Below are 12606 nucleotides of genomic sequence, written 5' to 3' on the forward strand. Positions count from 1 at the left end.
GCAGGAGGCGGGGCTGATAGCCCAGCAGCAGCAGCGGCGGCGGCGGCTGCGGAGCGGGTGTGAGGCGGCTGGACTGCGCTGCAGGCCTCCGCAGGGCGCGGCAAGATGGAGGTGACGGGGGTGTCGGCACCCACGGTGACCGTTTTCATCAGCAGCTCCCTCAACACCTTCCGCTCCGAGAAGCGATACAGCCGCAGCCTCACCATCGCTGAGTTCAAGGTGTGGCCATGGGGGCGGGGTCCGGAGGGGCGGGGCGAAGAAATTGGGGGGTTCCCGGAAGGGGGAGGCTGGGAGGGGCCGGGGAGTGACTGGGCGGGCCCGGAGGTGATCCCAGGCTGCGGAGGCTGGGGACCCGGTCGCGGCGGGGCGGGTCCGGAGAGAACTCGAGAGTGCAGAGATGAGGGCCGAGTCCAGCGAAAAATCCGACGGTCCAGAGGGCGGGGGCAAGAGGCGAGGGGCTGGATTGCGGCCCCGTGCGTCCTGACTGGGGGGTCTTTTGGAGGAAAAGAGACGTGGCGATGGTCATTGATGCAAGGGGCGGGGCCCCTGGCCTCCTCCTCCTCACCCTGCCTCCTCCTCACAGTGTAAACTGGAGTTGCTGGTGGGCAGCCCTGCTTCCTGCATGGAACTGGAGCTGTATGGAGTTGACGACAAGTTCTACAGCAAGCTGGATCAAGAGGATGCGCTGCTGGGCTCCTACCCTGTAGATGACGGCTGCCGCATCCACGTGAGGACTCTCTAGCTGGGACACTCCCCCACCCCACCTTTCATTTGGTTATTCAACAGACACTTGCTGGGCTTTGCCCTCAGTCATACCCAAGATAGGTCCTGCCTTCGTGGAGCCTCCAGTGCAGCCTGACGAGAGACAGACCCATCATTAGACAGGGACAGCCTAGAGTGGTCTGGGCTGGGATCAGGAAATCCCAGGGGACTGGAGCCACCAAGAAGAGGTGCCTGACTCCACCTGGGAGAATCAGAGAGGGCTTCCTGGAGGAAGGGATGTCTGAGCTGAGGGATGAGGAAAGGGTGACTTAAGAGAAAGAGGTGGAAAGGAGGGAGCAGGGTGTACAGAGGCCTAGAATGTGAGGTAGGTCACAGTGAGTGACCAGGCTGGACAGCTTGGGAGAAACCAGAACACATGATCTCTTTGTGCATCCGCTCAGTACATCCTTTCTGTCTTTTTTTGAGACAGAGTCTCACTCTGTCACCCAATCTGGAATGGAGTGCAGTGGCACTATCGGGCTCACTGCAACCTTCACCTCCTGGGTTCAAGTGATCCTTGTGCCCCAGCCTCCCGAGTAGCTGGGATTACAGGTGCCCACCCAGCTAATTTTTGTATTTTTAGTAGAGATGGGTTTTCGCCATGTTGGCCAGGCTGGTCTGGAACTCCTGACCTCAAGTGATCAGCTCACCTTGACCTACTAAAGTGCTGGGATTACAGGCATGAGCCACCAAGCCCAGCCCCTTTCTGTCCTTATTCCCTCCCCACCTCACTCAGTCTGTAGCAGCCACATTGCTCCTTGCACAGTCCAGGTGAGCTCAGCCTCTGGATCCTGGGCCTGAATGGTTCTTTTGTCATATGCCTGCGTGCCTCACCCTTCCTTCCTGTCTTAATTTAAAGTGTCAGGATTCTAGTGAAGTCTTCACCGGCCTCAGTGTTAACGTTTACCTCATTCCTTTCCCCTTCTTTGCTTTATTTTAGATTTTTGTGTTTACCAGTAATTCTCCTCTGACACACTCTGGATTTCTCTCATCTGGTTTATTTACTCTCTGCCTCCCTGGATTCGAGTGCCCTGAGGGTGGAAATTTTTATCACTATAATTCACTGCTGTGTCCCCAGTACTTGGAATAGTGCCTGGGACAGGGAGGATCGTCCGTGAATCGTTTTTTTGTTTTGTTTTCTTCGAGACAGAGTTTTGCCCTTGTTCCCCAGGCCGGAATGCAGTGGTGTGATCTCAGCTCACTGCAACCTCTGTCTCCTGGGTTCAAGCTATTCTCCTGCCTCAGCCTCCCAAGTAGCTGGGATTACAGGTGTGCACCACCACGCCTGGCTAATTTTGTAATTTTGTATTTTAGGTAGAGTTGGGGTTTCACCATGTTGGCCAGGCTGGTCTTGAACTCCTGACCTCAAGTGATCTGCCCACCTCGGCCTCGCAAAGTGCTGGGATTACAGGCGTGAGCCACCATGCCCAGCCCTGTGAATCATTGTTGAATGATGAATTGAATCCATAAAGTAAGACCACAAGGATAATGTAATTATCCCCATTTTGCAGAAGAGAAAATTTAGCTTCAGGGTGGAGTTTATTTATTTATTTATTTATTTTTTTTTTGAGACAGAGTCTTGCTCTGTCTCCCAGACTGGCGTGCAGTGGCATGATCTCGGCTCACTGCAACCTCCGCCTCCCCGGTTCAAGCGATTCTCCTGCCTCAGCCTCCCGAGTAGCTGGGATTACAGATGCCCGCCACTACACCAGGGTAATTTTTGTATTTTTAGTAGAGACGGGGTTTCACCATGTTAGTCAGGCTGGTCTCGAACTCCTGACCTCAGGTAATCCGCCCACCTCGGCCTCCCAAAGTGCTGGGATTACAGGCATGAGCCACCGCACCCGGCCCAGAATCTACTTTCTTAAGGATGAACTGTCAATAGCATTTTGGCCCCAGTCTACATGACTCTAGAGAGAACTGCTTCTTTTTTCTCTCCTTGATTAACTGTTCATTCCCCATCTGTGTTGTGCCAGGGGTTTCATTATGACTGCATCTGAGAAGTTCTAGTGTATGAGGCAGATGTTGGCTAAATGGCCAGAGGACTGAATGTGAAGGGTCAGGGGAGACAAGGGTTGTGTAGGAGATCATGAAGCTGGGAGACCCTATCCTGGGGTACCTGATGCATCAGTGACATCTGGGAGGACATCCTGGAGGTGGTGCTGCTGGAGCAGAGACGAGAAGAATAAAAAGAATTGGTCGGGCATGGTGGTTCACGCCTGTAATCCCAGTGCCTTGGGAGGCTGAGGTGGACAGATCACTTAAGGTCAGGAGTTCGAGACAGTGAAACCCCGTCTCTCCTAAAAATACAGAAATTAGCTGGGCGTGGTGGCAGATGCCTGTAATCCTAGCTACTCAGGAGGCTGAGGCAGGAGGATCACTTGAACCCAGGAGCTGGAAGTTGCAGTGAGCCGAGATCACACCACTGCACTCCAGTTTGGATGATAGAGCGAGATCCTATCTTTAAAAAAAAAAAAAAAAAAAAAAGGTTAACTGAAGATGGGGAAGGGGTGCCCTAGGAATGGGGCACAACCCAGCAAACACTCCGAGGTGGGAGGGAGCACGGTGGGGATTAAGACAGGCCACTTCTGCGGCCAAACAGTGTGGAAGCTGGGGAGGACCCTGACCTGGCTCAGGTGTTCACAGGCCCCCTCTGGCTGTGTGTGGGGAACAGATGGTGGAGGACAGGAAGAGTAGGGAGACCAGGAAGGGGCTGCTGTGAGAGTCCTGATGAGGGGACGAGGTCTGGAGCTGTGGGTCAGGCCTCTGCTGGGTGCACAGGACTGAGCCTTTGGGCCACCCTGGGCAGCTGAAGCTAAGGGGTGCGGGTGTTCATAGGCACCTCATAGGCAGTGGCATCTTTGAGCAGGTTTCATAGCGGGCGGTTCAGGTACACACAGACCTCCCAGGCCACTCAAGGAAGGTGTTCCAGAGTGGAGCCACTGGGGAATTTTTACATTTTCTAAAATTCTTTTTCTCTTTATAAATATCACCCATATTCATTGTTTAAAATAACAGAACTTCAAATTTGTGAAAATTCTCAACATAACAGAAATTCTCAGTGACGCTTCATCCAGAGATAAAGGCCATTCCTATTTTGCCATGTTAGCCCAGTGGCTTAGGCCAGACACCTCAGGGTGTTCCTTGGGCCCGCTCTCTCCCTCACCCCCACATCCACTCTCTCATCAAATCCTCTCGGCTCCACCTACAAAAACTTCCCTGACCCTGGTCCAGCCTCCATCCTTCCCCCAACCTCGCCATCCCGGCAGCTTCCTCCCTGGCCTCCCCGCTCCCCCTCAGCCAGAGGGAGCCTGGGACCACCTGAGTCAGGCCAGGGCCCTCCTAGCTCAGAGCCCTGCCCTGGTGGCACTTCGCTCCAGATAAAAACCAAAGTCTAGGCCAGGTGCGGTGGATCGTGCCTGTAATCCCACCCAGTACATTGGGAGGCTGAGGTGGGAAGATCACTTGAGGTCAGGAGTTCTAGACCAGCCTGACCAGCATGGTGAAACGTCATCTCTACTTAAAAATACAAAAATTAGCCGGGTGTGGTGGTGTGTGCCTATAGTTTCAGCTGCCCGGGAGGCTGAGGCAGGAGAATCACTTGAATTTGGGGGGAGGCAGAGGTTTCCGTGAGCTGAGATCACACCACCACACTCCAGCCTGGGTGACAGAGTGAGACTCCGTCAAAAAAAAAAAACAAAAGAAAACCCAAAGTCTCCAGCAGTCCCTTGTGTCTTCCACTCTCCCTCTGGCTCGCTCCACCCCACCCGCACCACCCACTCTAGAGCGTGAAGGACATTTCTACCTCTGGCCGTCTGCACCTGCCGTTCTTGCTCATCCTTCCAGCCTTGGCTCAAACATCCCCTCTTTTGGGAAGCCTACCCTCCCATGCTCCTTAAGCCTCTTCCCTGTCATATTTTTCTCCATAGCCATCCTCCAGTGTTTCATAGGTACCTGTTCCTTTGTTTGTGGTTGGCCTTATCCCTGCACAATGAGCACAGCCTGAGGGCAGAGTGCGTCTGTGTTTACACTGAGTCCCCAGCATGAGGCCCAGCTGGGCCCCTGGGAGCTCGGAAACCAATGAATGAATGAATACTGGGGGCAGAACAGGAAGAGATGCTCTGGGGCCTGAGGTTGGGGCCAGCTTAGGAGAGTCCCAGAGGCCCAGCGAGGAGATGCGCTGTGCACAGGGCTGTGGGCAAGGCCTGAGCTCTGCCGGTTGGACTCTGTGACTTTGGGGCCCTTGGCGATGTTGATGCCAGCAAGCGGGGAACTTCTGGGGACAGAGGCAGCCTCTGGGAGCTTGGATGGGGGTGAGGAAGGGGAGGTGGCCAGTGTACGTAGCTACTTCTCCCTTCCGCCGGGCTCAGGAGAGAAGAGAAGGCTGCAGTACAGGCGAGGGAGGGAGATGCGTTTTTCCCAGATGGAGACACTGAAGTCCCTGCACCCAGCACCCAGGCCTCCCTGGCCAGACCCTGATCCCCACGGAGCCCCTCCCCTCACACAGGTCATTGACCACAGTGGCGCCCGCCTTGGTGAGTATGAGGACGTGTCCCGGGTGGAGAAGTACACGATCTCACAAGAAGCCTACGACCAGAGGCAAGGTACGGGCAGGTGGGCGTCGAGGGGTGCGTGGGGGCCAGAGGGAGTATGTGCAGGTATGAGGGCGGGCAGGTTAGACAGGGCCCCTGCAGGGAGGCCAGTGGTGTAGACGGGGGGCCGAGAGCTTGGGAGGATATAGGGGTGAGGCTGGGAGTGGGGACAGACGGAGGCCTGGGGTGGGAATGAGGGCCGGGAGGTGTCAGGGGTATGGGCAGTCAGACGTGGTCGGGGGAGGGCTGGGAAAGTGGAGGGAGTTGAGGGGTAGGTGTGGGGGCTGGGTGTTGTCAGGGTCAGATGGGGGCATGGGGCGGTCGGACGGGGTGTGGAGGGCAGGACAGGTGGAATGCGAGTGGACAGGGTGGCGGTCAGTGAGGGCACCTGGGACGGATCGAGTGTGGGGGAGACCGGGGGCCTCAGGGCCGGAGGAGGGCGGAGGAGGAAGGCGGATGATGAAGGCAGATGTGCGCTGAAGGGGTGAGAGACCATGGGTCCTGTAGTGAGGGGTGCAGGCGGCACCCCTTCCATTTACGATTGTGGAGTGGGGGGGGCCTAGGAGTCCTGGGAGAGGCTAAGGCTGTGGTGGGAGACCTGGGGCTTGGGTGACAGCCCTTTGTCACCTGGAAGAGAGAGTTCCTCCGTGAACGTGGGCCCCTCGTGGGTGGAGCGTCATCCTGTTAGGCCCGGCCGACACCCCAACTGACCCCAGCCCCCTCTGCCCACAGACACGGTCCGCTCTTTCCTGAAGCGCAGCAAGCTCGGCCGGTACAACGAGGAGGAGCGGGCTCAGCAGGAGGCCGAGGCCGCCCAGCGCCTGGCCGAGGAGAAGGCCCAGGCCAGCTCCATCCCCGTGGGCAGCCGCTGTGAGGTGCGGGCGGCGGGACAATCCCCTCGCCGGGGCACCGTCATGTATGTAGGTGCGTGGCCCGCGGGCCCGGTCCCGGGCTCCAGGGCTCCAAGGCCGGGAGGAAATGTTGTGGGCACAGTGGAGCCTCGGAGACCACGCTCTGCCTAGGGGCGCGGGGTGGGGGGGGACTCGAAACGATCTCAGTCCCTGGAGGTGACGGAATCATCTGCGGACACTGACGGCCCAGAGTGTTTGTGGAGGGAAGTGGGAGGCACAGGCGGAGTGATCTGTCCAGCGAGGGAGGAAGCAGAAGCCAGAGGCACGCGGCCTGTGCGCTTCGAAGCGTGGGGCAGTGTCAGTCGCAGTAGGGAAACGGGCGGCGTGACCAAGGCAGGAGTGAGGGAACACAGGGGGCTGTGTGAGCCCAGAGGAAGCACCTGGAGGCTGGGAGCATCTGAAGGAAAGGAGGCAGCAGCCAGGTGAAAAGGGAGGAAGAGTTCCCGCCAGAAGGAGTAGCGGGTGCAGGTGAGCAGAGCGCAGGAGGTCCACCTGGGGAAGGGGAGCGGGAGGAGAGGGGAGAAGTGTAGTCAGGGGCATGGGCAGGGCGGCGTCACAGTGGAGAGCAGTGTGGATTTTTTTAAAAAGAACAGGCTAGGCATGATGGCTCACGCCTATAAACTCAGCACTTTGGGAGAACAAGGTGGGAGGCTTGCTTGAGCCCCGGAGTTGGAGGTTACAGTGAGCTATGATTGTGTCATTGCACCCTAGCCTGGGCAGCAGAGAAAGACCCAGTCTCAAAAAAAAGGCTGGGTGCAATGGCTCACACCTGTAATCCCAGCACTTTGGGAGGCTGAGACAGGAGGATCACTTGAACCCAGGAATTTGAGACCAGCCTGGGCAACATAATGAGACCCTGTCTCTACAAAAAAAAAAAAAAAAATCCCACAAAACTTTTGTCAGTTGTGGTGGTGAGCACCTATAGGTGCCCCAGCTACTTGGGAGGCTGAGGTGGGAGGATGGCTTGAGCCCAGGAGTTGAGGCTGCAGTGAGCTATGATCGCACCACTGCACTGCAGCCTGGGTGACAGAGGGAGACCCTGTCTCCAAAAAAAAAAAAGATACACGGGGTACATATATGTATTGTTACATGGGTGTGTTGCCTGCTAGTGGGTGGGGACCGGGCTTCTAGTGTACCCATGACCCAAATTGTGAACATCGTACCCAACAGATAATTTTTCAACCCTCACCACCCTCCCGCTTCTGGCATCCCCACTGTCTGGTATTTCCGTCTTTATGCCTGTGTGTACCCATCCCCCAGTTGTCTGCAGCCACTAATTTACGTCTGTCTCTAATTTGCCGATTCTGGATGTTTCATAGGAATAGGATCATGCAGTCTGTGGCCTTTTGTAACTGGCGGCTTCCACTGAGCAGAATGCTTTCAAGTTTCATCCGTGGCATGCCTGTGTCAGTGCCACACTGTTGCCAAATAGTCCTGCATTGAGCGCCTAGACCACAGTGTATCCAGTCACCAGTTAGTGGACATTAGGGTCATTTCCACTTTTTGGCTATTATGAATAATGCTGCTATGAACCTTCTTCTTTTTTTTTTTTTTTTTTTTCTAATTTGAGACAGCATCTGGCTATCGCCCAGGCTGGAATGCAGTGGCACAATCTCGGCCATTTCAGCCTTAACCTCTTGGGCTCAAGCCATCCTCCCACCTCGGCCTCCTGAGTAGCTGGGAATACAGGTACTCATCACCACCCCCAGCTAAAGTTTTGTGGGTTTTTTTGTAGGATGGGATTTCGCCATGTGGCCCAGGCTGGTCTCAAACTCTTCCCGCTCAAGTGATCGTCCTGCTTCAGCCTCCCAAAGTGCTGGGATTACAGGTGTGAGCCACCATGCTCGGCCTGAACATTCTTTTATAAATTTCTGTGTGGCTGGGCATGGTGGCTCATGCCTGTAATTCCAGCACTTTGGGAGGCCAAGGTGGGCAGATCACCTGAGATCAGGAATTTTGAGACCAGCCTGGCCAACATGGTGAAACCCCATCTCTACTAAAAATACAAAAATTAACTGGGCGTGGTGGCGGGTGCCTGTGATCGCAGCTACCCGGAAGGCTGAGGCAGGAGAATCGCTTGAGCCTGGGAGGCAGAGGTTGCAGTGAGCCAAGATCACACCACTGCACTCCAGCCTGGGCAACCATGCAAGACTCCATCTCAAAAAATAAAAAAATACATTTTTATGTGGACATTTGTTTTCATTTCTCTGTGCCTAGGAGTGGAATCCCTGGGCCACATGCTAACACTGTGCTTGACTTTTTTGAGGACCTGCCACACTGCTTCCCACAGCCGCTGCAGCAGTTTTCATTCCCGCCAGCAGTGCACAAGGGTCCCATTTTGTCCTCATCCTCACCAGCACTTTAGTCTGTCTTTTGCTTACAGTCATCCACTGGGTGTGAAGTGGAACATCATCATGGTTTTGATTTGCACTTCTTTGGCAGCTAATGATGTTGAGCATCTTTGCATGGCCATTTGTGTATCTTCTTTGGAGAAATGTCTATTCAGATCCTTTGCCTTTTGTTTTTTGTTTTTTGACACACAGTCTCACTCCGTCACCCAGGCTGGAGTGCAGTGGTGCTCTCAGCTCACTGCATCATCTGCCTCCCGGGTTCAAGCAATTCTCATGCCTCAGCCTCCCGAGTAGCTGGGATTATAGGCGAGCGCCACAACACCTGGCTAATTTCTGTATTTTTAGTAGAGACAGGGTTTTGCCATGTTGGCCAGGCTGGTCTCAAACTCCTGGCCTCAAGTGATCCACCCGAGCTGGTGGATCTCCCAAAGTGCTAGGATTACAAACATGAGCCACCGCGCCCAGCGGTATGTCGGGGTTTTGTTTTGTTTTTTTTCTTTTGAGACGTAGTCTCGCTTTGTGCCCAGGCTGGAATACAGTGGCATGATCTCAGCTCGCTCGTTCCAACCTCCGCCTCCCAGGTTCAAACGGTTCTCCTGCCTCAGCCTCCCGAGTAGCTGGAACTACAGGCGCCCGCCACCACACCCGGCTAATTTTTTGTATTTTCAGTAGAGATGGGGTTTCACCATGTTAGCCAGGATGGTCTCGATCTCCTGACCTCGTGATCCACCCTCCTCAGCCTCCTAAAGTGCTGGGATTACAGGCGTGAGCCACCGTGCCCGGCCAGTATGTCATCTTTTGAGAAGTGTGTGTTCATGTCCTTTGGCCATGATCATGGCTCACTGCAGCCTCAACTTCCTGTTGCCCACTTTGTAATGGGATATTTTTTTTGCAGGGTGGGTGTTGAGTTCTTTGAGTTCCTTGTATATTCCTCTGCTCAGTTTTTCATTGGGATGCTGTCTTTTGTCGCTGAGTTGTGTATTAGTTTGCTAACAAAGTACCACTCACTGAGCGACTTAAAGTTATTTCTTACAGTAATGGAGGCTGGAAGTTCAAGATCAAGCTGTCAGCAGGTTGGATTTATTCTGAAGCCTCTCTCTCTGGCAAGGCAGTAGTGCCATCCCCCTTAGGTTTTTACAAAGCCCTCACTGGCTGGTGTCTTCACCCAGTGAATGGGGGACAGGGGTGGAAGCAGGGACACCAGTGAAGTGGCTACCATATTAGTACAGGCAGGAGCTGGAGGTGGTCCTAGTGGTAGCAATAGAGGTAGCAAGAAATGGTTTTCACCAAGACAGGCTTCTGCTCAATGGGTAGGCATGGATCCAGAGTGATCCTGAAATTTCATGGGGATTTCTTCTATGTCCAGAAGCTTCACAGGGATTTCTCTTCTGTTGGCAGGTCTCACAGATTTCAAACCTGGCTACTGGATTGGTGTCCGCTATGATGAGCCACTGGGGAAAAATGATGGCAGGTAACAAGAATTCCCACTCAGGTGTCTGTGTGTGCATTTGTGTGTAAGTCCATGCGTGCTGCTTGCTGAGCTGCCCATGCCAGCTTCTAGAGTGGAGCCATGTGAGGGTCCTCTGACCACACCCACCCCCATCCTGTCCTGCAGTGTGAATGGGAAACGCTACTTCGAATGCCAGGCCAAGTATGGCGCCTTTGTCAAGCCAGCAGTCGTGACGGTGGGGGACTTCCCGGAGGAGGACTACGGGTTGGACGAGATATGACACCTAAGGAATTCCCCTGCTTCAGCTCCTAGCTCAGCCACTGACTGCCCCTCCTGTGTATGCCCATGGCCCTTTTCTCCTGACCCCATTTTAATTTTATTCATTTTTTCCTTTGCCATTGATTTTTGAGACTCATGCATTAAATTCACTAGAAACCCAGAAAGTATTTAGAGGACTTGATGATTTGGGGACCCACTGGGTAAATAGTGGCCCTTCTGTATCAGGGGCCAGCCTCTGTCTCCTTATATCTTGCTGTTCCCCCATCTTCTCATCATTCCCACCTCATCTGCTGTAGCTACCAGGAAGAAGGGGAAGGGAAGGGAGGGGATATCCTTTGCCTTTAAAAATGATGTACAGCCAGCTGGGCGCGGTGGCTCACGCCTGTAATCCCAGCACTTTGGGAGGCCAGGGCGGGTGGATCACGAGGTCAGGAGATCGAGACCATCCTGGCTAACACGGTGAAACCCTTTCTCTACTAAAAATACAAAAAAATTAGCCAGGCATGGTGGTGGGTGCCTGTAGTCCCAGCTGCTGGGGAGGCTGAGGCAGGAGAATGGCGAGAACCTGGGAGGCGGAGCTTGCAGTGAGCCGAGATCATGCCACTGCACTCCAGCCTGGGCGACAGAGCGAGACTGGCTCAAAAAAAAAGATGTACAACTCTGGCTGGATGTGGTGGCTCACACCTGTAATCCCAGCACTTTGGGAGGCCGAGGCAGGCGGATCATGAGGTCAGGAGATCGAGCCCATCCTGGCTAACATGGTGAAACCCCATCTCTACAAAAAATCAAAAAAAAAAAATTAGCCGAGCATGGTGGCGGGCGCCTGTAGTCCCAGCTACTCAGGAGGCTGAGGCAGGAGAATGGCATGAACCCGGGAGGCAGAGCTTGCAGTGAGCTGAGATCACGCCACTGTACTCCAGCCTGGGCAACAGAGCGAGACTCCGTCTCAAAAAAAAAAAAAGATGTACAACTCAGCCAGGCACAGTGGCTCATGCCTGTAATCCCAGCACTTTGGGAGGCCGAGCTGGCAGTTCGCTTAAGCCCAGGAGTTTGAGATCAGCCTGGACAACATGGTAAAACTTCATCTCTACAAAAATGCAAAAAATGAGTCAGGTATGGTGGCGCATGCCTGTAGCCCCAGCTACTTGGGAGGCTGAGGTGGGAGAATCACTTAAGCCCAGAAGGTCAAGGCTACAGTGAGTTATGGCACCACTGCATTCCAGCCTGGATGACAGAGCAAGACCCTGTCTCAAAACCAAAAAAAAAGAAAAGAGGCCAAGCACGGTGGCCCACGCCTGTAATTCCCAGCATTTTGGGAGGCCGAGGCGGGAGATCGAGATCATCCTGGCCAACATGGTGAAACCCTGACTCTACTAAAAATACAAAAATTAGCTGGGTGTGGTGGCGCGTGCCTGTAGTCCCAGCTACTCAGGAGGCTGAGGCAGGAGAATGGCTTGAACCCAGGAGGTGGAGATTGCAGTGAGCTGAGATCGTGCCACTTCACTCCAGCCTGGGGACAAGAGTGAGACTCCGTCTCAAAAAAAAGAAAAAAAGCCAGGCATGGTGGCTTATGCCCATAATCCCAGCACTCCGGGAGGCCGAGGAGGGCAGACCACTTGAGTTCAGGAGTTCAAGACCAGCCTGGGCAACATGGCAAAAACCCTGTCTCTACAAAAAATACAACAACAATAAAAATTAGCCGGGTGTGGTGGCACGCACCTGTAGTCCCAGCTACTTGGAAGGCTAGGTGGTAGGATCACTTGAGCCTTGGGAGGTAGAAGCTGCAGTGAGCTGTGTTCACACCACTGCGCTCCAGCCTGGGTGACACAGCTAGACTCCATGCCGTGATACCAGCACGTGGCGTGTCACATTATTAAGGATTATACAGCCAACAGTTACTGGGCTGGTTTCCTTTAATCCTCACAGCACGCCCTGTCCGCAAGTCTTTCACCGTTTCCCGTCAACACTCCACCTTTCCTGCCCAAAGTTTGGGGTTGGGAGGGAATTCCCAGGGGTTCCCAGGACTTGGGCTCGCCTCCCAGATCCCGCAACCTTTGCGTGCCTAGCCTCGGCAATGACCGCCCATCTGCCACGAGGGGGCGGCAGCGCACCGTTCAGACGCTGCGCCCCTGGTGCATTATGGGTCGCGTAGTCTCAAAGGTGGCATAAGCATCCTGGAACGCAAACGGCATTTCCCAGAAAACTACGCGACAATCTGAGCCTGGTCTTGCCCAGAGCTGGAAGCTGAGGTCTCGCCCCTC

The 12606-nt window shown here is 54.4% G+C and overlaps 1 protein-coding gene across 1 annotated transcript; it reads left to right on the forward strand.

Annotated features, from left to right (window-relative positions):
* Nucleotides 1–84: 84 nt before the first annotated feature.
* On the forward strand, nt 85–10509 carry TBCB (tubulin folding cofactor B). Its single transcript, XM_003816120.5, has 6 exons — nt 85–219; nt 584–727; nt 5270–5366; nt 6087–6278; nt 10015–10087; nt 10232–10509. The coding sequence occupies exons 1-6, from the start codon at nt 106–108 to the stop codon at nt 10344–10346; spliced, it is 735 nt and encodes a 244-aa protein (XP_003816168.1). The 5' UTR covers nt 85–105; the 3' UTR covers nt 10347–10509.
* The last annotated feature ends 2097 nt before the right edge of the window (nt 10510–12606 follow it).

This window comes from Pan paniscus, chromosome 20, assembly GCF_029289425.2.
Source record: "Pan paniscus chromosome 20, NHGRI_mPanPan1-v2.0_pri, whole genome shotgun sequence".
NCBI lineage: Eukaryota > Metazoa > Chordata > Mammalia > Primates > Hominidae > Pan > Pan paniscus.